We start from the raw sequence: 23,158 nt of genomic DNA on the forward strand, positions 1-23,158 counted from the left end.
TTTGTGAAACAGGGGCTGGTTATGAACCGGGTCCTTTTGGCTCTCAGCCTCCGGTTTCAGAACAGAAACAGCGCTTTGGATATTAAAGGTGCTCCGAGTGCCACCTGCTGGAGTGTGCTCGGGGTGGGGGGAGCCAGGGCCGGGCAGGGTGCCCTGGGCTCGTCCCCTTTGGGGTGACCCAGCCCATGCCATGGCTGCACGCACCATCACCCCCGTGTGCCGGGGAGTCCTCTGCTCTGTTACTGGAATCCCTGTGGCCTCCAGGATTTTGCAGTGTTTCCTCCCTGTGCCCTCCTCTGCAGGAGATGATGTGTGTCCCCCTCTGAGATGCGCATTTGCTGCTGAGAAAAGGGGCCCAGGAACAGCAGAGAAGGGTGGAACTGCTCCATGTGAGCACCAAACAGGGTAAAACTGCACCGTCCTGGGCTGAGTCTTCCCTTTTTAGGGATTTGCTTGTAACCCCCGTTGCGGGGAGCCGAGATCACTGCTCGGGCTGGCAGCAAAGTCATTCCCAAGGGTCACCACGTTAATGTGACACGGAGCAGGAACATGGCAGGGGGCCTCTGGGGTGCTCCGAGTCGAAGGCTTTTGTTTTAAGCCATATGGGGGAGGCTCCTGGTGTTTTCGTGCCAGGACGGAGCTGCTCATCCACTTCTCTTGCCCTGCATGGAGGTAGCGATGAACAGGGTCTGTAGGCACCAGTGTCCCAGCGCCCTCCCTGTGCAGAGCTCTCACTGCGACCGGGGTTCCTGCTCCCTCCCTCCCTCGGTTTGGGTTTGCTTTGGTCTTCAGGACCCCACTAAAGGAGTCCTTGGAGCCGGTGCGGGGTGAAACGCGCCTCTTCCCCCCGCAGCGCTGCTCCCTCGCATTAATCCCTTCCTGCGAGCTGCCAGCAGCAGAGCTCCTGCCAGGAATCCGCCCCCATCCTTATCCCCTTCTTGGGAAGCTCCAGTTGCTGGAATCTCCTTCGCTGTGGTTGTAGAAGTGACTTTATCCAAGACTTCCATCTTCAAAGCCACCCCGCGGAGGGCCCTGGCTGCCTCCCCAGGCTTTTGTCTGTCAAACAGCAGATGCCCCTATTCAGCTCCCTTTGGTTTAAAGGACTAACGGAGCCGCCTCTTTCCCTGCGCATCCTCTTGGGTTGCTCTGAGGATCTCCCTCTTCTTTTAAGCTTTGTCTCTGACCCCACACGTTTGTGCAGTTTTGGTTTTCCTCCTGCAAAAGCTGTTGCTGATTCTCTGGTGTCTCGTCGGGGCACAGGCTCACCTCCTCCCTCTATCTGCTTGTAGGGGCACAGGCTCGCCTCTTCCCTCTATCTGCCACCTGATATTATAACCCCCCCCCCCCCCCGGCCAGGACTGAATTCTTCTGTAGCTTTTCCAGCTCCGAGTGTGGTTGGAAGTGGCTCAAGTGAGAGGTCTCGTGTGTTTCCTCCTCGACCTTTTGCAGATGCAGGCATGCAGGTACTAAGCAAAAGTAACCCTGTCTGAGAGGATGCCATAAACGGGGGGTGAGCCCTTCGCTTTGAGCAGGCAGCTCTGCAGTGATGCTGGATCAGTGGCCTTTGGGATGATGCTGGGCTTGGAAAACCAGAGCCCGCAAGGTTTCATACCCAGAAGGGAGGGCAGCAGTGGGGCAACAGGAGCTGCGTGGGCTGGAACCTGTTGGGACATGTGCAGGAGAACAGGACAGAGTCTTCTTTGGGGCAAAGAGGTTTGTAAACCTGCCTAAGGTTTCAAATGATTACTGTTTTCTTTAACTGTGTGCGCTATGGGTGAGCACAAGAGATGGCTTTGCTGTTCCATCCTTGAATGCTACCTTGAGACTGTGATGTCCACTGCATGAGAGAGACTGAATTCTCCCAGGTGCTTGGGGTTTTAACTTCAGTGATTGAATGGAATTGGTGCAATGCCACAGAATGTTCTGCTTGCCTGGGCTGCTGTGTTCAACTTCTCCTCTAAGCTGGAGCGAGGGCAGGCCAGGAAACAGCTCCTTTCCTGCACACAGAGGAGCAGCGCTGCTTATTCTGACCCAGCTCTTGCTCCCTGCTCCCCGCAGAGCCCCAGGAGTGGTGCTGGGCTGACGTGGTGCAGGATTTGCACGTAGCACACATCCATGGTGACATTTCTGAGCTCCTGGTGGCATCGCTGCTTCACCTTCCTGCAACAGAGCGAGTTCAGATCTGCAGCTGCTGATGTGATGTTGCTGTGGGTACCACTTCCTCCCATGGCAAAATAGCTCTGCCACAGCCCCAGCTCTCTCCTCCCCATCCTGGCTCTCTAAACAGGTCCAGCCTGTCCTCTGGTGGGCTCTGTTTGCGTGGGAGTACCGCGAGCTGAAGCCCTTTGCTTTGCAAGGCTGTGCAGTGCCTCTGCTCAGGGAAGAGTGGTGCTGCTCAGGGCCAAGTGTCCCATGGGATTTCTAGGGATGGAGCACTGAACGTGATCCACCAAAGTGCAGGGAAAAGCTCTGGCCAATTCTTTGGCTGCAAATGAGACCAACCATGAGCGTTACCCAGATAAGGCCTCTGCAGGAGGGAGGCAGTGGCTGGGGAGGTTTCTTTGCTTTGTTTGTTCCCCTTTTGGGAACCACCACTCTAAAACAGAAGTTCCAAACAGAGCCTTTGCCTCTGCTCTTGACAGCAGCAAATATTGCACACGATTCCTCTGCAAAGCAGCAGCATCTCTTGCTTCCCGTGCATTTCCAGCTCCTTCCAGAGCAGGAGTTGCCCTGCAGGGAGTTGTTGCTTTGGAGTAGGTTGCATAAAATAACTTGATGCAGAGCTCAGGAGTGTGAAGCTCCCTGTGCCTGGCACCAAGAGCAGCCTGTGCTGGAGGGGTCTGCAAGGTCTCCTTCATCCAGTGCTTCCTCAGCAGCTCAAACCCCTGCTGAGACATCCCTTCGGTCCAGCCTGGGGGCACCGCTGCGGGAGCGCATTGATGTGACAGCAGCTGCCTCCCTTCACACCATCACCTTCCTGTTTATGAAACCCTGATCCTTCCCTCCCCGATGCTGTTCCCAGTGCTCAGCGGGGTGTAACTGGATCCTGGCAGGAGGCAAAGGCCTCTCGGTTGCTCTGATTTAAATCTATGGGGCTAGGAAGTGTCCTGCTTTATGGAGCCGATGTTGGGACTTGCTGGAGCTTAGTCCTGCAGTCTCGTCTGCAGACACAGAATTGGATTACAGCGTCTTGAAACCTTCTGTATCTGGCACCACTGGATTCGGGATTGTCTTTCCATGTGCCAATGACAGCAGGTTCACGCAGGGTTTACAGCTGAGTCTTGGTACTTCAGTGCCGGTGTCTGGCTCAGCGCAGCCCAGACAGCATCATCCCACTGCACGCAGGGCCCACGGGTATGGGAGCAGAAGGAAGAGAATTGGCAAAACCGCTTCTGTCACCAACTTTTGCTCCTCAAAAGGACACATGAAGGCTTAGAAATGACTTAATTCTGCCCTGAAGGCAGCAAACTCAGGCGGGGTGTGTAAGGTCATTGCAAGTGTGATGAAGCAAGGCTCTTAGCCCACGTGTCGCTTGCCCTTAGCCCCACAGCCTGCCTACTGGTGTGCAGCTGCGTGCACCGCAGCTTCCCTTGGTTTGTGCTTCTTGCTTTGGATTTATCATCTAATATTGTTACCTGCTTGGTTCATGCTGGTCCCTTCTCCTGGGAGCAGAGGCAGTGAGGCAAGGGAGGTTTGCACGTCTGCAGCAGCCTTTCCCTCCGTGCCTGTTAACTGTATCTGAAGCAAAGAGCTGCTGGCTTCTGCTTCTCGCCAAGGCTGGTTTATGCTCCCCAGGTTTAGCAGAGGGGCTGTGACTTCGTTAAGGTGCAGAGCAGGGACAGGTGAAGGGATGCTGTAAAGCAGCAAAGGAGCTGGTGAAACATTGGGTAACTTCTGAAACCATGCAGGGCATCTGTTTTGCACTGGTGAAATGCAGACGTTCTCTTGACGGGAACTGGGAGTAAGCGCGGGGCTCCCTCTTTTCCTTGCAAACAGAAAGTGGGAGAGGACTGGTTCAGAGCTGTGGGGATGAAGCCTTCCTTCCTCCTCCACTGCCTGATTCAGCCACCTCCCATCTCCTTCCCGCTCCAGGCCTCATAAGTCATCCCTTGGTGTGGAAGAGCAGGGTGCAGAGCAGTGTTGCGGTGCAGGACCACACGCAAGCAGGCAGGATTGTGCAACCCTCCCATAAGATGTCAGTGTGCAAACCTCACACGGGGCATTGCAGCAGCGTCCTGAAGACCTGGTCCAGCAGATGCTGTAGAGCAACTCGAGCATGGGGCAGGGACAAACCGGGGGAGGATGCAGAAGCTGCCTCCTCCTGCCCTTTTCCCTGAGGACCTGCAATTTGGCTGATCCTACAGGGAGAGGATTTGTGCTGGACTCAGCATCCGTGCTGCTCAGAGCAGGGGCAGGGTAAGTTCGGGGAAGGAAAGCTACAGGGATTCTCGGTTGTTGCTGCCTCGTGTAGTGACTGAAGTTGTTCTTTCTGTGCCTGTTTTCCTGTCTGGGACACAGGGGACTATAGTGATCCTCTTGAAAAGCCTGCTGAGATTTGCTGATGGAAAGAGCCATGCCTAAGCACCCGTAAAGCCACCCAGTGTTTTCATTTGCCGGCTGGTATTGTGCAGCCATCGCCGCACAATGCAATTTCCCCATACGAAACCACAGTTTCCTTTCAGCAAAAAACCTCCCAAAATACATGCCGGTGATGTAACTACTCCACGCAGGGTTCTCATGCTGCTCCGGGTGCTGCACAGCGCTCTGAGTCCAGAAACCAGCTTGCAAAGTATGGGAGAATAGCAGCTTTGGAGATGCTGAGGCTCCTCTTTCGCAGCAAGCCAAGGATCCAGGAGGCAAGTGTCTATGCGCTCTGCTACAGCACGGGCTCTGGCTCTTCCGCAGGACACAAGAAGCTGGTGAATCTCCTGACCTCAGAGAGAGGTTTAATTAATTAAACCTTACCCAGGTTTAATTAAACCTCACCCAGGTTTAATGAATGACTTCTCTTTCTGGAGAGGGCTTTTCTGATGGTAACGTTGCTTTCGGAGAAGCGTCTGTCTTAGGTGCTGCCAGGATTTGGGATTGTTTGGGGACCAGAGCATGTGTCGAGGCAACGGGAATTAAAACAGCTTCTGGTTAGTTGTTGATGAATAGGAAGCGAAATGCCAAAAGCATAATCTGTTCCTAGCTCTCGCAGGTTGTTTTTCTCCCCCTTGCATTTCCATGTGACTGTCTCAAGCAGCAAAGTGACAAAACGCGAGCAAAAACAAACCTGTCTCTTGGCTTCGGGCTTGTAAAATCCTTCCTCCCAAAGGGGGAAAGGAGGAAAGAGGACTGGGGTTTTGAACTGGGTGCTGGAAGGAACCCCAGCAGACATCCGGGCTTGCCAGCCTCGCATCCAGGAGGACTGAGCCATCTGTGCGGCTCAGAGGCGGCTTTGGGATGTTCAGAAGTTGTCTCCTCCTCTGACTCGGGCCACTGCTGCTCCCAGGGCTGGCTGGTGCCTGGGGGTGGGCTCTTACTGCCCAGGAGCAGCAAATGCCACTACCCAGTGGTGCAGGATCGGTGTACACCGGCCTTTCCCAAGCGTGTGGGTTCAGAAGGCGGCTGGTGGCTCACAGGAGCAGTGTCCTGGGGAGGGTGGATGTGCAGAGAGGTGCCTGATCCATCCCCATCCGAGGCAGGGGGTGGTGCCTGCTGGTGGGAGCTGGTGTCCCCATGGGTGGATGTGATCCCCGAGGGCTGGAGGGAGACCCCGGAGGGTTTTGCCATCACTTTTGGTGCTCAGGAAGGGGCTCAGTTGGGGTTTTGGTAGATGGGAGCATCTGCTTCCCACAGGGCAGCCACCCTCTCCCAGACCCAAAGAGATCTTGGCTGCTCCTCCACAGCAAGAGCAGAACGATGGAGGGGAGGAAGGGGAAGAGGTGCAGGGGCCCCTCGGATCTGATTCAGTCCTTCCGGAGCTGAAAATCAGTTGATTCTTAACTCTGATCTCGCTGTTTCCCTTCCCTCAAGACTTGCTGCTTCCCCTCTCGCCTCTCCGGAGCTCCCATCCTACTTTCAGGTCACTCTGTGCCCATCGGTTGATGCTGCTGGCGCCGCAGAGCCCTGCCAGCACTGTGAGGAGTCAGAGCTCGAGTCCCTCTTAGATGCCCTCTGTCTGCAGTCACATGAGTTTTATCTCATCCGCAGCCAAAGACTTGAGCCTCGCAGAGGAAACGTTTCAAATCTGATTTGATCTGGGGGGTTGATTTTTCTATTCAGTCTTGGCTGTTACCTAAACCCCAAGTGAAAAGTACCTAGATGTGATAGCAAACCTATGTGTACCTCCATTAAAACACAGCAGGGGTGGGGACTGGCCTTGCAACAACTTACTTCTTCATTAAGTCTGGGGGGGTTTGGGGAAGGAGGAGCCATATGCTAGCAGATATGAGAAGCAGTTCTGTTCTGAGCTCCCCTTAAATGCTTCTGCATCTCTCCCTCTGAGGGTTCACAGAATTGCATCTGGCCCCGGAGGCAGCATAAACTGACATTTCTGATGCTGTTAAAGGACCTGTTGGAGCAGTGGGGCTGGCCCTGCTCTGCCCTCAAGGGATGTGGTGGCTTTGGGTGTTTGAGCATGTTCCTCCTGGTTGCTTTAGAAACACTGAGTGTGACCCTGGAGGAAGCCGAAGAAACCCTAAAGGGGCTACAAGAAACCTGGAGAGGGGCTTTGGCCAAGGGCCTTTAGGGACAGGACAAGGGGAATGGCTTTAACCTGCCCGAGGGGAGACTGAGATGAGCTCTTAGGCAGAAGCTCTTCCCTGGGAGGGTGCTGAGGCGCTGGCACAGGGTGCCCAGAGAAGCTGTGGCTGCCCCATCCCTGGCAGTGCTCAAGGCCAGGTTGGACACAGGGGCTTGGAGCAAGCTGCCCTAGTGAAAGGGGTCCCTGCCCGAGGCAGGGGTTGGAGCTGGATGAGCTTTAAGGTCCCTTCAACCCAAACCACTCTGGGATTCTATGGTTAATCAACCTGCCAGAACTGAATTCTCTCTCCTTGGCTGATGCTGATTCTTGGGGAACTCGTGTCATCAAGTCCCATCACCGTGTCCTTCTCCACTGCCTGTCAGGGTTTATTAAAGCCTTTAATAACACGGCTCAGAACCGCATCCCAAGGAGCACTGTCTGGTGCGGTGATGCCACCAGTGACTGTAAACAGCTCCATTGGTCTTGCTAAACAAGTCTGTGGGGAAAACTTTAGCAGAGTATCATGGCCCCTGTGTGCTGATGCTCATTTATTGTCCTGCAGGCAAAATCAGACATCACTTGGATAGAGAAAGACCTTGTGGACTCGGCAGACAAGGTAAGAGCCTGCTGTAGATGTGCAGCTCGAGGAGACTCATGCATTTGACCTGCACTTTGTCCCATGATGTTGCCCCACGTATGTGGGGGCATGAGCAGAGCTCTCTGAAAACCCCATCTCAGCTAGGAGGGATGGCTAATACAGAAAGCAGCTATTACTCACTTGCTCAGATGAGATCCTGGACTTGACTTCATCCTCCTCCTCCTCCTCCTTCCTCCCCACAGCAGACTCCTTTCCATGCTGTCATTTATGTCTCCTGTGGCTTTCTGATCTTGTCTGCTTGGGCGTTCCAGCCTTTGCGCTGCCTGGAGGTACAGTGGGGTTCTTTGATTGCCTTTCTGAGCTCCTCTCCCTGCGCTGAGCACCTAAGAACACAGCATGCAGCGTTCTCTTGGTCGGGACAAGAGTTATCAGGTCTTGCTGGACCCGTGTGCAGAGAGCTGCATCTCCTCAGAAGCAGTGATGCTCACCTCTGGATGGTACATTACGGACACGGCTTCTGCTTCACTTGGCCTGTGGCAGCATGAAGGAGGTGTCAGTATGAATGGTTCCATGCTGCTCTCTTGCTCCTGCTCCCAGCTCCCTTGCTTTGGACCTCATCAGCTATTGAGGTTCCCTCTGTGGAGCTGGGGCCAGCTGCCTTGCTGGTGTTAAGTCGTTTCTTTCGTTATTGGCTCTCAAAGAGCATGTTATGGGGGTGGAGGAGGCAAGACAGTCATAAATAGTCTCTTCAGTCCAAACCAGATCCTCTTTTCATTCTCTGCACTCTGGAGTACTCAGAAATCACTGCTGACATCAGGTTATTTCTAATTGCAAAGGTGTATGGGTGTCTCTTTACTCATTTCAAGGGGTTTCTTTCTTACCTGCACCCTCTGGGGTCTTGCTGCAGAAAACATCTGTCTGTCCTGACCCAATGGAAAGGTCAAAGAGGGACAGGCTTGGAGGAGGAAGGAGGCAAAACAAGAGATCTGAATACCCCCTCTCTTTCCTGCTAATAACATGCAGCAGCAGCGGGGGCAGAAGCTGTCTGCATCAGAAATGCCCTAAAAATACCTTGCATGGAACTTCCCCGGGTGGCTCTTGGGCACCTCCAGCATCCACAGTGAGGACCCCTGTGCAGCGCAAAGCAAATGAAGGATGTGATGCCAGAGGCTTTGCCTATGGGCTCGATCCACCACCCCTGTGACAGTGTGAGAGCAGAGCTGTGCAGCTTCCTGAGGTGGCATTAGGCTTCGGTGAGAGGTCTCAGGAGTTTTTCTCTTTCCTTTTTAAAGAGCAAGCGGCTTCTCAGAATGTTCCCCTGGTACGGAAAGCCCCCAGGAGCTCACCGGTGCCGTGTCATTGGTGTAGCTCTACATGAAGTCACTTGAGCTAAACCACATGCGCTCTCTGTCAGCGAACTGTCCCCCCCACGTGAACCAGGAGCTCGGAGGTTCTTTGTGTTTGAAAGCAAAAGCAAAGTCAACCAAAAGCCCCGACCACAAGCGCTGCTGCTGGGGAGTGGGAGCACGAACCCTCGCTCGTCTCCACTGCGCATCTGCTGGTTGGGCTTTACCCACCTGCATCAGCTCCATCCGGCTCCCGGGGGTGGTGGTGAGCGGCGCTGGGCCATGCTGACGGGGATGGGAGGATGGAGAGGGACCCTAAACTGCCTCGCATCTGCGCCTTCCTCACGCTCTGGCTGCAGAGGAAGCACCGAGCCAAGCCCTGCAGCCTGCAGCTGCCTGCCCCCAGCCAGCTCTCCAGCCCGGTCAGTACTGCTGCCTGCTTGCTTGGCTTCACTTGGTGTCCCTGCTCATGCAGTCGGGCTGATGCTGGGTTAGTTTTTCTGTCTTCTGGGATAGTTTGCTTACTGCTGCCATTGGAAGGAATGTAACTTGGTGCAAGTGAAGCCTGTTTGTGCTGCAGCTTGGTGGCACAGGGGTGCTTTTGTGTTGGAGACTTGTTCTGGTGTGCTGCTAAACAGGCTGTAGGAGGTGGTCTCCAGCTTGCTGTTGAATTACAGGTACTGGATGAATCCATGGGAAGAAACCTCCCTCGTGTCAGCAAGATGCCAAATGGCATCTCAAAGCTTTTCTCAGCAGTGTCTTGGCTGATGCCACTCCTGGTCTCATTGGTATGTGTGTGTTTGCTGATGTGGCTGGCAGGCTGTGTGTGCAGATCTCTGCCTGCCTTCAGGTACAGCTTGGGCTGCTGAGACTTGCAGTTAAACACAGTGGGTCTTGCCATTGGCCAAGGGGAAGGATTCCCACAGCTCCTGAAGAGCTGTGGTAGGAGGATGGGTCCAGATGTGCCGGCGTGGATGGAAGAGTTCCTCTCGGCATAGGTGTGCGATGCTACAGGGAGAAACCTGCGGCTGTACAAGTGCTGATGCTGTGGAGACCTGGTTTCTCTCCAGTGTTTTCATGGAGATGGGGTGGGGGAAAGAGCCCATAACTTCCACTGCTCCCATCCCTGGGTCTCTCCCTACTGAGGAATTGCTCAAGGACCAGCAGGAGGAGACCTCTTGGCTGACTCCTGCTCAGGCTCTTAGCTAGAACTGGGAAGCTTTTCCCCATCAGCAACTGTCTGCCATGGACTAAGCCTCCAAAGGAAACCAGAAGGGTGACGTGGGGGTGCTGGGGAATCACATGGAACACAAAAACTTGTTGTTACAGGGATTATAAGATCTTGCTTGCCTGTGATCACTCAGGGCAGCAAAAGGCAGGATAACAGAGGGCAGCTCCTGCCCCCTGCCCTCTCCTCATGCTCGGGCTGTACGTGCTGCGCTGCTGAGAGTGAGGGCTTCTCTGCCGGGTCTTAGTGTCTGAATAATACAGGATCTGGAGAGAGCAAAGCTACCACCAGGGAAACAGAGGCACTGCTGAAGCTAGAGAAGAGCCAAGCATGGGAGCGGGGAGCAAAGGGAAGGGTGCTCGGTGCAGGCAACCACATCCGCGGGTGCTCGGCAGGACCACCCTCCCCAAGAAGGGGCTGGGCTGGGCTGCGGAGGAGAGGCAGGGCTGAACCTTGGTTCCTGTTGTTTTGTAAAAGCCGCTTTGATTTGCTGGGTTCCAGAGCAAGCAGCTGAATCGTTTCAGGAAACAGAGCAAAGCTTTCCTTCCACCAGCATTGCAAGGGGAAAAACTAAACGGGAGTTCCCGTTTCTGACAGCCTCTGGTGGCCACGTCTGCCCTAGGGTCAGAGAGCAACCGTTATGCCCTTTGGAAAGTAATTGCTGCACTTCAGGTCCAAATAGTGACCAGGCCACCTCTACCTGGATAACGTGGGACTGAAGTGCTGAGAAGCCTGGACTTGCCCTTGCAGGATGTACAGCTACAATGGGATTTCTGGCCTTAGTAAGATTCATGTCTCTAGAAGAGGGGAGTTAAGTCCAGCCTACTCAGTGGGCTCTCCTTGTGGTCAGCTGGGAGAGGGGCTGAGGAAAGCCAAGTCAGGATGTACTGGCTCACTGTGATCAGGAGAAGTAGAGGGAAAGGCGCAGCTGGAAGACAAGTAGCATAAAAAGTCTCTTTACATATAGAGATATATCCCTGGGCTGCAAACAGAAAGCAGCACAAGGTGTTTCTCCTGAGCTGAACTCTGGGCTTTGTGCACCAGGGTATGGACAGGGTTTGCTGGGGAAAAGAGGTGTTGGAGCATCACCATGGGGCCTGTGGCTGTTCTCGTGTGCTGGCCCAGCTTCGCTGGTGAGTTTATTCTAGATCCTGCGGATTAAATTTCTTTTCCTTCTTTATTTTTTTCCAATAAAAGAATGTGTTTTCAACAAAACATGTGCCAGAGACCTTGGCTTCCCCTCAATCTTCTTGAAGGCTTGAGTCTGTTAAAGCATCATCTGTATGTGCTGAAGATGCACTAAGACTTATGTTGCGGAGTTGCTCAGATTGCCGAGCAGATGGGCTCCAACATGTCTGGTTTTTGCCAGCCCTGGCCGTGTTTTGACAACAGTGCCGTATTTTTGTGTTGTGGGATTTTTGCGTGGCATAAACACTCCTGTTTTTTGCTACCAGTGCCTTAAAAAGGAAGGTGCTTTTCAAGCACCCTTCTGAAACGCAGTTCAAAGCAGTGCAGCGCCCGCGGTGTGAGGAGCGGAGCCGTCGGGGAGAGCGCAGGGTATGGAATGAGGCTGCCTGGTGTGAGCCTACCAATGAGTCAGTAAGGCCAGATGTTGAAGCCAGGAGATACCTGTGACAAGCACCAGCTTTCGTGGTTCTCTCAGATGTGGTTCCTGTGAGGCTGTAGCTACAATCCTTGTTCCTCACTCTGATAACGCTTCCTTTCCCGTGTTCAGGAGTACATTCCCAGGCAGCTTTCCCCCTCTTTTGCAGGGCGAAGGTGTTGTGAAAGAAATCAACATCACCCACCATGTGAAGGAAGGCTCTGAGAAAGCAGATCCGTCACAGTTTGAGCTCCTGAAGGTGCTGGGACAGGGCTCTTTCGGCAAGGTGGGTTCCCTTCTTCCTTTGTGTCACAGCACATCAATGATTTTGGTGACAAAAGGGGACTGTCCCCAGCAAAATCACTTTACTGATTCCCACCAGATCATGAGAATCTGACTGACGAGCAAATGGTTGCTTTTAACCCGAAAGGCAACTGTATCAGTGCTGCCTTCTGAGACCAGCCTGTGTGCCCAAAGCTCCCCTGTAATTCTTCTTTAGGTGATGAGGAGGCAAGGAGTGTCCTGCTTGTGAATGCAGGTGTCATACAGGGCAGAAGGACCTCCTGCAGCCCTCTAAAGGCTGCCAAGCTGTCAGTTGAATTAAGGACTTGGAGGACTCAGGCACGTCTCTCTCTTCTCAGAAATCATGCTGTGTGCCAGGGACTGGGTTTGGCCCCTATTTCTGGTCCAGTTTCCCTTCTGTGAAGGGAGAAGGAAGTAGCCTGTAATTCTTATCTATGTCAGTGTGGAAATAATCCAGGTCTCTCACTGACCATCTGCTCACATGTTAAATCAGCTTCATGTCAGGCAGTTACCAGCACTGGCAGTGGATAGGACTTGTGCTTGGATAGGACTCTGTGCTGTCCCCTGGGCAAACGCAGCGGGGGCTTTGTGCAGAAGAAAGGGGGTGTCTTTCTGAAGCTGCCTGAATATAGAACATGGCACATCAGGGAAGGGAAGGAGGTCAGATCCACAGGGGATGCAGGACCTCATTGATGAGTTGATCTGGCTGTCAAACCATCAAGTCACCAGGCGGCTTGGTGGTACAGTGAAGCATCAGTGCTTCAAATCACAGCTCCCAGGCAGGAACTGCAGGAGTGAGCAAGAGGTGTGGAAGACTGGAGAGGAGGGAAGTGCAGTATAAAAGCACTCGTGCTGTAATGGCTGGAGGTGGGGGTAGAGGAGTCTGCACACAGCACTTCACCAGAAACCTCATGGGGTTTCACATGGAGACTTTGAGGTGCATCTTACCAGGCCTGTGGCCGGCTGCTGCTTAGGCTTACTGGGAGGCTGCCACTCCGGGAGGCATCCAGCTCCTGCTCCTGGTGTTCAGTGCTTGGCAAATGTGGTGTTCTTTTGCCTCAGGTTTTCTTGGTGAGGAAAATCACACCGCCAGACAACAACCACCTCTATGCCATGAAAGTGCTCAAGAAGGCGACACTGAAAGGTAGGAGGCTCTGCCGTGCAATGCTTCTGTGTCTTAAAGAGGGCCGGGGAGATGTCACAGCAGTCAGTGTTGGCCCTGTGTGAGCTGGATGGAAAGGAAGTATCTTTATCCCAGTCTCCTTTTCTTTCCGTCTGTAAGAGACCCTTGTTGCAGTGTTGGAGGTGGGAAAAGATCTGGCTCAAGCTGCCTGGTACTAAAGAGCTTAAGGCTGGGGACAAGGCTGATACCAGGATGCTACGAGCCTTTTTCTCTGAGCTATTCCTCTCTCTTCCCACAGTGCGCGATCGACTAAGGACAAAGATAGAACGGGACATCCTGGCTGATGTAAACCATCCCTTTGTGGTGAAACTCCACTATGGTGAGTGTGGAGCTAGCTGGGGCACTGGGAGAGGGGCTCAAACACGCACTGGCTGCTTTTAGACACAATAAGGAAAGATGCTGCTCCAGGCACGCTTGCTATGAGCAGGTAGATGAGCATGAGGCATCCAGCAGCAGCATCTGCCTGGAGGATACTGAGAACCTCTCATGATCCCCAACAGAGATACCTGAAATGGAGAAGAGGCCTGGATCAGTCTGTATCCCTCAAAGGCTGTTGCTGCTCTGGATCTTTCACACCCCCCTGAACACAAATCCTGTCCTAGAAAGGTCTTTGGTGTCGTGCTCGCTCTAGCTATTGGATGGGAAAGAGAGCATAGACCAGGAGGAGGGGGTTAAACACCAAATCCTGGAGGATAAAACATGAAATGAGGAGAAATTGAGACAGCAGAGCTAACTGGCCAAAGCAGAGCTTGGCAGGATTAATGCTGTGACTCAGGAAGGCAAGAATAGCTTCTTTCCTGTAAAGTGACCAGTGCTTCTCTTAGGAAACAGCCCTTTCAGCAGGGCATCACTGGCTGAAAGGGAACCAGCCCCCCATAAAATGAGGATTATCTGCAGTGCCAGGATGCTGCTGGTGAGCTCCAGTTTCAATGTCGTGGACAGGCTGTCTCATTTACCCCAGATAATCAGCCCTACCTGTGTTTAACCCAGTAACCACGCAGGGCATCTGCACAACTGGAGCCACTGGGATTTAAGTGATTAATGTGACACCACGGAGCCCCCCCTCAGCGGAGGGGTCTGATCCCTGCTCCGGCTTGTGTTTCAGCATTCCAGACAGAGGGGAAGCTGTACCTCATCTTGGATTTCCTCAGAGGAGGTGACCTTTTCACTCGGCTTTCCAAAGAGGTGGGTATGCTCTGGCATCTTGGTGGGCTGCTGAGGCTCTGGGAGAAGCAACTGATCCTTGCGAAGTCTTGGAGAGGGGTGGAAATGACTTCCAAGCTGCTGCTAGCCCAGAGCTGGCAACAGCAGGGGATGTCACAGGAGCCCTGTCCTCTGCAGCCAAGCAGCAGCAGCACAGGAGGCAGGTCTCTCCTCTGCTGAGCATCACTTTAAGAATGAACCCAGGCAGAAACATGTTGTGCTGCAGTTGGGTGGTTGTGTCACCTCCCTGGGATGAAGCCAGGGCATGGGAGGGGTAAGGAGAAGTTGTGCCAGGTGAAGACGACTGGGAACCTAACCTGGCAAACCTAAAGAAAGAGCTTTTGGGAAGCGTGCCTGCTGCTCAGCAATCTGTTTGGTTCCTTTGGTGCCGCTGCTGCTTAATTCCTGCTTCAGGGTGGCTGGGAAACTTGGGAATGAAAGGGCAGAAGGGAGCAACTCGGATGTGAAATGTGCAGCAGAGCTGGTCCCACTGCCAGCGCTGTAACCCCAGCGCCTGTCTGCTCCCTCTCCCCTCCTGCAGGTCATGTTCACCGAGGAGGACGTCAAGTTCTACCTCGCGGAGCTGGCGCTGGGGCTCGACCACTTGCACAGCCTGGGAATCATCTACAGGGATCTCAAACCGGAGAAGTACGTGTGGCAAAGCGGAGGCAGGGAAGCCCGTGCTTCAGCTCAGCCCCAGGCCTGGAGCCAGCAGAGCTGAGCAGTGCCCCAGGCCAGGCAGATGGAAGGTGGCAGTGCCAGTTGACAAGGCTCCTGCTCCTCATAGCAGCAGTGAGGGCCAGGAGCGCGGTGGAGGCAGCATGTGTGCACCACATGGCTGAGCAGGAATCCTTGGCACTCCCTGGGCTCCAGCTTTAAGCAACTGAGAGCCTTCAGAGGGAAAAGGGACCAGGCTGGGCCTCTGCAGAGATGCACACCAGCTGCATGGCTTGCTTATTCTTATGTGAGGATCTGAGCTGGGACAACCTGTGTGGGGCATTTGTTCAGTGTGAAGTTGAGGGTGTAGAGAGAAGGGAGCTGCTCTTGTTGCCACTCACGTCTTGGTGATGGAGCTTAAAGCACTGGGGCAAGAGACAGATAACTTTCTCCTCTGGATTCTGAGAGCATCTCAGACCAGCCTCTGCTCTGTGTGCTTCTTCTCAGCCCTTATTGCAGACAGTAACAACTTGGTTTTTCCATTCATGCTGTAGCATCCTCTTGGATGAAGAAGGGCACATCAAACTCACAGGTAAGGGACTCCACAAAACCAGCAAGGCTGGTTCTTGAAGCACAGGCCTCTCTGTGTGATTGCTCACAGCACATGGATGAACACTCGCTGTTTTTCTCTTATGTAGATTTTGGCTTGAGTAAGGAGGCTATAGACCACGAGAAGAAAGCCTATTCCTTCTGTGGGACAGTGGAATATATGGCACCAGAAGTTGTGAATCGCCAGGGCCACTCGCACAGTGCTGACTGGTGGTCGTACGGGGTGTTAATGGTACGTACCCAGTAGCGTGTGTGGGGACCTGGCTCTGAAATGATTCCCCGGCATGATTCCACACGTCTGGTGGACGTCCTGGCCTGGGGATGTTCTCCAGGCTCCCCAGAAGGGCTCTGTATCAGCCTGCCCAGGCACCCAGCCAGGAACGTGTGTTCCTGGGGGCAGGCAGAGCTGTTGTTGTCCCAGTGAGTGCTGGGGTGCGCAGGGTGGGGGTGTCCGTGTCCATCCCAGCACTGGGATGTCCATGTCCGTGCAGATCTAGTGCCACCATCTGGTAGGTCCTGAAGCTGAGGGCTTGAACGTGTTTCTCCAGCAAACCTTGCGAACCAAGCTCCTCCTGAGAAAGCACATCAGCTGCCTTTCAAGAGCTTAGGCTTTTGACCCCTTGCAAGCTCTTTACAAGCTTTGGTGAGCTCCCAGATGAAGGTGCAGTGGGATCTGTGCAATCCCCAGTCTTGCTCCATCGTGACCTCCCCTTCTTCTCTCTCCCTGCCAGTTTGAAATGCTCACGGGCTCGCTGCCCTTCCAGGGGAAGGATCGTAAGGAGACGATGACCCTCATCCTCAAGTAAGAGGGGTTTCTCGTTCATGTATGAGCAGGAGGTGAGCTGCTGCTCCTTCCCTGAGCGTGTTGCAATCTGGGGGCTCTCGCAACTTCATGGCATTATTTGGCAAGTGGGTTTGTCTCCGCAGTCAGTTTGAAGGGTGCAGTGGAAATGCCAAAGAGATGATTGTACTTTTGGGGGTGGAGGTGCTGCACTCAGCTCGTGGGTTGACTTCTCCAAACCTGCAACCAATTGCATAACATCCTCCCCAGAGCAAAGCTGGGCATGCCACAGTTCCTGAGCGCTGAAGCACAGAGCCTCCTGCGAGCCCTGTTCAAAAGGAACCCAGCCAACAGATTAGGTAAGACAGTTGTGGGGGTTTCTGAATGCACCTGATGCTCTATCGGGGCCTCTCACGTCCTCCTGGGTCAGCAGCATGTTTGTGCTTGTGCTTGGTTAATGGGCTCATTTAATTACAGCCAGGCTCCCTGTAATACCTGGCTGTGTTGCATACGTGGTATCAGCCTTCGCTTTGTGGTTTAATGCAACACACTCCATGGGTGCATCTTCCAGGTTCTGGACCAGATGGAGCAGAAGAGATCAAGCGCCATTCTTTCTACTCCACCATTGACTGGAATGTGAGTATCAGAAACCTAAGAGCAAACTTCCTCACTGCTCCACGCCAGCAGTGCAGTTCTGGCTGCAATAATAACACGGTCATGATGCTTGCCCAGCTATGGGAGAGCCTCTAATCTCCATTTCCATCTGTTCCAATAATCCTTCCCAGAACTAAAATCCTGTTTGTCCTGTGAATAACTGTTCCATACCTGAGCGGCCCATGATCTCACCTGGGTTTGAATGTGCTCATTTCTCAGGAGTAGTAAGGTGCAAGTTTTCATTGGGGTTTGGCACAACAAGGATTGTCTTGCACAAAGTGGGAAGGAATTAGGGAAGCATTTGTGGCAAGGCCATACCTTGTTTTGTACAGAGAAGCAGAGTGATCACTGAACCACCATTTCCCAACTGCTCATGGCCAGCTCCCTGCCCTACCGCATCACTGTGTTTCTTCCCTGTTTTCCCTTCCTTGGTAAGGGATTTTGCAGATCAGTTTTCTAATGCTTTCGAGGCACCCAGCAGCTCCTCGACTGAGCCCAGCAATGCCAGTGAGGCTTCTTTCAAAGTCTGGCTTCAAGGAGCACTTTAAAAAGGCTACTTGGGAGAGTGCTGGGATACAAACGTCCTCCTGGAGCATCTCCTCTGGCTGTCCCTGTAGAGGTGTGTGCCAGCAGAGCCCTAATGGGAGTTAGGAGGAGGCAGGACCTGGTGAGATAAATAGTGTATGGACACTGCTTTTGGAGTGGGGCTGAGTTACAGATAGATCACTTTTCTTTCTTGATTTAATAGAACTTGTAGTAGTTCTCCACAAGCTGACTCCCAAGTGCCTCACCAGGCATGAAGTCTTCCCTCAACCTGCTGAGCTGTAAATGCTAAGCCACAGAGCTGTTTCTGTTTTGGCAAAACCTCATTCCTCCTGAGCCTTTGCACCCTTCTGAGGGCACACTGACCTGTGGGAGCACTTCGGAGCTGTCTTTGTTTTGCAGAAGCTGTACCGCAGAGAAATCAAACCCCCCTTCAAGCCTGCAGTGGGGCAGCCAGATGACACCTTCTATTTTGACACAGAATATACATCACGTACACCAAAAGGTTTGTAGGAATCCACACAAGGCCGGAGTTTCCTGTGTGAAACAACAGCGGTTTGCTGGTGCCAGGGGGGCAAGGTCTGCCTCCTGCTCATGCTGCCAATGGTTGCAGCACTGAGGAGGTGACCCAGATGTGTACATGGGTGTTAAAGGGGAGCTTGGTGCTATGCGGTGTGGCTCTTGTCTGGAATAGACTAAAGAGGAGCCAGAGCTCCCTGCTTCCACAGGGCTTGCCCTCTTCATGTTGTCCCTCAACTCCTGTTGCAGATTCCCCAGGTGTCCCCCCGAGTGCAGGAGCCCATCAGCTCTTCCGAGGCTTCAGTTTCGTGGCAACTGGGTTGATGGAGGATGTCAAGGTGAAACCAGCCCCGTCACCTCTGCACTCGGTTGTACAGGTACGTGGGGACAGAGGAAGAACTGTTGGGAGCCGCAGTAATACCCCAGCGTGGGTGTGTGGGAGCTGAGCTAACAGGAAGCCTGAGGCTGGTGTGGGTCTGGTTTGAGTTCTTGCCATCCTGTTCTTTCATTTCTGTTGGCTGTCACGTGCAGGGGTTGTCAGGGCAATGTGAATCTCTGCTTTCCTCTCCCGAGGTGGACCCGTGCTGGTGGGACATGTGTGGTTTGAAAGGTGCCACTGGAATGCACCACGCTAGATGCAGACAGTGTTAGCCCACTGACCTATATCTGCCTTGTTCTCTCCTCCCTCTCCCCAGGCAGGAGGAGAAGCTGTGGGATGTAGCAGACAGCAGTCTGTCAGCTTGCTCCATGTTGCAGTTAACTCATCACGTTGCACAAACCCTTCCCTGAACCCTCCCAGCTCATCTGCTCTCCCCTTTCCTCTTGCAGCAACTGCATGGCAAGAACGTCCAGTTCAGTGATGGCTACGTGGTGAAGGAAGTGATCGGCGTCGGCTCCTACTCGGTGTGCAAACGCTGCATTCATAAAGCAACCAACATGGAATATGCAGTCAAGGTCTGAGATTTACCATCTGAACTGACCCCCTCCCCATTAGATTTCTGTTCATCCCCATAATGACCAAAATAGCATCCAGGAATTAAACTGCTTTCCCTGCTTGGGTAGAGCCTAAATAGACAGTTCCTGTGCTGCACATGTAACTGCACAAGGTTTCTTAGCTGGGAATAGCAGGGAAGCAGTGTTCTCTCAGAGGAAGGACAGTATCTCACCTTTCTTTGCAAAGCTTGCTCTGGCTATGTCAGATCTTAAATAAGCCAGACACAAAACTTTGGGGTTTGGAGACACAGACCTGATGAAGCAATTAGGGGATGTCTAGAGCTTATTGCTAAAGAGAGCAGAGGACATGGTACAGGATCTCTGCAAGGCTCCAAACAGCTGGTTTGCTTTGTCCAGGTCCCCTTCCCACCCCCCTGTGGCTAATGCTTGTCCATACTCCTGCAGGTTATTGACAAGAGCAAGCGAGACCCTTCTGAGGAAATAGAAATCCTCCTGCGATATGGGCAGCATCCAAACATCATCACCTTGAAAGATGTGAGTGTGACTCGAATGACTTCCCTCTATTTGGGTTTAGGAAGTGCAGGCTGGTCTCCTGGGCGGCAGAATGCAGCTCCAGCACGGGCAGTCCTGCTCACTGTGTCACTCTGAGGTGGGGAAGCATCCCCAGCCCCACCTCTGCAGTGATGATTTCTGTCTGGTGGTAAAGAACAAAAGGGAAACTCTTGAAACGCTTTTTGGCCCACCCCTTCCTCCTGGCTTTGGCAGGTGTACGACGATGGGAAGTGCGTGTTCCTGGTGACTGAGCTGATGAGAGGAGGGGAGCTGCTGGATAAAATCCTCAGACAGAAGTTTTTCTCAGAGAGGGAAGCCAGCTCCGTCCTGCACACCCTGTGTAAAACAGTGGAGTACCTGCATTCCCAAGGGGTGAGTGTGGTTACACATGGAACCTGCCTGGCACCGCGCTGGGATCCCTCTCCTCTGCGGAGTGACTGCCTCTCAGGACTGCCGCTGTCCTGGCAAGGCAGATGCGGGGCCAGAGCAAGAGTTGAGTGTCCTGATGCAGCTTCAGACCTTTCCCTGAGACCTACCTGAGAATGGCACCTTCTTTGCTCCACAGGTGGTTCACAGGGACTTGAAACCCAGCAATATTCTCTACGTGGATGAGTCAGGAAACCCCGAAAGCATCCGCATTTGTGACTTTGGCTTTGCCAAGCAGCTGAGGGCTGAGAATGGCCTCCTCATGACTCCTTGTTATACAGCAAACTTCGTGGCACCAGAGGTGAGCACCTTCCTGACCTGCTGTGTCTTCAGCTCCCATGTCCCTCCCCATGGCTGTGCTCTCCTGCTCTGGCATACTCTGTCCTGGAAGAGGTAACTATAGAAATACCACTTGTAGTAATGAACAAATAGGGGATCTCAAGTGCAGTTACAGTGCAGTCCTCCACCTTGTACTGTCCTTACGAGGGGGTTTCTTTAGGGTACTGATGCTTCAAAATCCCAGTGATTTTCTAGGCTGTTTCCCATCCTGATTACCTGACCTGTTGGAAGAGGTGGGATAATTTTCCACTTAGTTATCTTGGCAGGGAAGAAAGAAAAAGATCCAGCATGCCATGGAGCATGCATGCAGTCTCACCACACTGGACCAGGGCTTCTTTCTCACTTGTTTTGATGTCCTGAAGGGTTCCTCTGTTCCATGAAACCAAAATCTGATCTGAATCCTAATCTTTAATCCAAGATGTTGCTGTCTTGGACTCCAGCAGCTTTGCAGATGGACTTCATGCAGGGGTCAAGCTGCTCTGCAAAAGCTGAAGGGAGCTCAACAAGAACCAAACACTCTTGGTTTTCTTGGCTTGTTCTGTTCAGGTACTAAAACGCCAGGGCTACGATGAGGGCTGTGACATCTGGAGCCTGGGAGTGCTCCTCTATACGATGCTCGCAGGGTAAGTGCCTCTGTCTCGCTGGAAGGGAACAGTTGGATTTCTCCTTGGTCTCTGCTCCCTGCCTGGGTCACAGGACAGTAAATCAAATGCTCTCTCTTCTCTCCCCAGCTGCACTCCATTTGTAAATGATCCCAGTGACACTCCTGAAGAGATCCTGAGCCGGATAGGCAGCGGGGAGTTCTATACCAGTGGAGGCAACTGGGACACTATTTCTGACATGGCCAAGGTAGGGTTTGATATCCATCTGTGTTACATTAAAGGGCTGTGGTCAAGCACAGCCAAGGACTGAGAGGCAAGTTTAAAGCAGGCTGGGGAGAAAGGACACAAGGGAGGAGAAAACCAGCAGTGTGGCTGCTACCCCAAGAACAGCGATGTGTCTCTCCTTGCTTTGTTTTAGCTGTGGCTATTTGCACAGAACACCAACCTCATGCTTGACCCATGCAGGGTTTGCTGCTGTGTTATACCTCCCAGGCCTACCAAAACCATATTTTATACAAGAGATTGATGTCTGCGGACTTTAAACTTGGCCTCTTGAGTTTAAATCCTAATTTGGGGGTGGACAAGTGGTATTTCTGCATTTAAAGTTATGAAATCTTCTAAAGTCTAACTTCCCAAACAATGCCCCTAGGATCTGGTATCAAAGATGCTTCATGTAGATCCTCACCAGCGTCTAACAGCCAAGCAGGTCCTGCAGCACCCGTGGATAACGCAGAAGGACAGCTTGCCCCAGAGCCAGCTGAATCACCAGGACCTTCAGCTTGTAAAGGTACAAAGTCTGGGCTGGACCTTCAGCTGGTTCCTCATGTATCTTGGGTTCTTTAGAGAGCAGCGGTGCCGGTTGGGTGATGATGGTGTGGGCAGCGTGGGATGGGAGGTTGGAGGAGCTGTGGGCCAGGGGAGGCAACACATGAGAAGCTGGGGTTTTGGACAGGAAAACCTAGGGAGGTTCTTTAATGGCACGTCAGTATGGGAGGGGGATTTACAGAAAAAAGCATCATAGAGCCATAGAATGGTTTGGGCTGGGACCTTCAGAGGTCACCTAATCCAACCCCCTGCAATGAGCAGGGACACCTTCCACTAGATCAAGTTGCTCAAAACAAGAAAGATGCCTTTGGCTTTCTTTGTGGGTCTGGCTACTCTGGTCCCTCATCTTGTAAAGCCAGGAGTCTGAAATAGCTCTTCAAGACCTAAACAACTTCTCTCGTGCCTTCTCTCCAAGGGGGCGATGGCTGCCACGTACTCTGCACTGAACAGCTCCAAGCCGAGCCCCCAGCTGAAGCCCATCGAATCCTCCATTCTGGCACAGAGGCGGGTGAAGAAACTTCCTTCCACCACACTGTGAGGCTGGGGGGACTGCAGCCAGGCTGTGTGCACCCACCCAAGACTAGGGGCAGGAGGTCGGGTGGCCAATGCCTACACTGGAGCTCCCTTGAGGACTTGTTCTCCAAAGGCCAAGTGCCTTCCTGTTTCTGAGACTGGGCTCCTCCTTGTGTGGACTGAGAGAACTTCACTGTAAAACTTTTTTGAAGTGTAAATTGTCAATTTTTAAAGACATCCATCTGTGTATATGGGAACTAGAATGTATAACTGATGTCAAGTGGCACTAAAAAGCAGCTCTGATTCACCCCTCCCTGTGTTGGGCCAGGTATTTGTTTGTAGCTACATCATTTCTTGGAACTGATCCTTTCCAACACCGTTGTGGCTGGAAGACTGCATCAAGTTTGGGGTTTAGGCTTTGGGCTTTTTCCTCCCTTGAACCTTTGGATGCTCTTCCCAAAGTCAACCCTGCAGATTCCTTGCCAGCAGCACTCATGTTTGTAAGGGACTTCCCTCCCCTTCCCTTGTGTGTGTTTAAGGTTGATTTTTCAGACTCCATTTCTTGTGCTCCCCCTGCCCAGAACCTACTGGGTTTGTTTCATTCCTCCCCTCTGCCCTCCCATCTTCATGTTCTCCCCATAACTCCCCAGGGAGCTTGTCATCCATGCAGATGGGGATGATAGAGGAACCTTCTCCTGAGCAAAGCCGAGGCTTTGGGCTGCTCTGGCCACTGCTTTTGCCATCTTTGGGTTTCTTTTCCTTCAGCAGGAACCTCTGAAACAAAGCACCCTTTTTTACTTTAACTTGGTTCTACAGCTCAGGGTTTCTTTCTGAATCCTACAATAAACATGTCATTCAGTTGATGGTATTTTACTGACTTTTAGCTGCAGAATAAGCAACCCGGGTCGTTTCCCCACACTGTACTGGTGTAATGATTCTTGCTGCCTTTTGGGAGAGCTGTGAAGCTTTCTCATCTGCCCCTGGGATGGGAAA

General features: G+C 52.8%; 1 protein-coding gene across 7 annotated transcripts in view; it reads left to right on the forward strand.

Moving 5' to 3' along the window:
* RPS6KA1 (ribosomal protein S6 kinase A1) overlaps positions 1-23,028 on the forward strand; it is a 37,251-nt gene extending 14,223 nt beyond the window's left edge. For 2 of the 7 annotated variants that reach the window (XM_062620816.1, XM_062620818.1), the window contains 21 exons: positions 7,290-7,343; positions 11,672-11,788; positions 12,868-12,949; positions 13,227-13,307; positions 14,094-14,173; positions 14,733-14,839; positions 15,403-15,440; positions 15,547-15,689; positions 16,189-16,259; positions 16,509-16,597; positions 16,810-16,874; positions 17,838-17,940; positions 18,204-18,331; positions 18,783-18,908; positions 19,353-19,442; positions 19,674-19,832; positions 20,026-20,187; positions 20,772-20,848; positions 20,957-21,074; positions 21,477-21,614; positions 22,068-23,028. In XM_062620816.1, the coding sequence (XP_062476800.1) occupies positions 7,290-7,343; positions 11,672-11,788; positions 12,868-12,949; positions 13,227-13,307; positions 14,094-14,173; positions 14,733-14,839; positions 15,403-15,440; positions 15,547-15,689; positions 16,189-16,259; positions 16,509-16,597; positions 16,810-16,874; positions 17,838-17,940; positions 18,204-18,331; positions 18,783-18,908; positions 19,353-19,442; positions 19,674-19,832; positions 20,026-20,187; positions 20,772-20,848; positions 20,957-21,074; positions 21,477-21,614; positions 22,068-22,190 (2,151 nt within the window). In that variant the 3' untranslated portion in view covers positions 22,191-23,028. Of the gene's footprint in view, positions 1-4,725; positions 4,857-7,161; positions 7,192-7,289; positions 7,344-8,785; positions 9,094-11,671; positions 11,789-12,867; positions 12,950-13,226; positions 13,308-14,093; positions 14,174-14,732; positions 14,840-15,402; positions 15,441-15,546; positions 15,690-16,188; positions 16,260-16,508; positions 16,598-16,809; positions 16,875-17,837; positions 17,941-18,203; positions 18,332-18,782; positions 18,909-19,352; positions 19,443-19,673; positions 19,833-20,025; positions 20,188-20,771; positions 20,849-20,956; positions 21,075-21,476; positions 21,615-22,067 lie in introns of those variants that run through there. The other 5 variants (XM_062620819.1, XM_062620821.1, XM_062620820.1 and 2 more) reach the window with 4 other exon arrangements.
* The last annotated feature ends 130 nt before the right edge of the window (positions 23,029-23,158 follow it).

The sequence above is a fragment of the Pezoporus occidentalis genome, unplaced genomic scaffold (genome assembly GCF_034315485.1).
Source record: "Pezoporus occidentalis ecotype Australia unplaced genomic scaffold, CSIRO_AGI_Poc_V1 ctg223, whole genome shotgun sequence".
Lineage (NCBI taxonomy): Eukaryota > Metazoa > Chordata > Aves > Psittaciformes > Psittacidae > Pezoporus > Pezoporus occidentalis.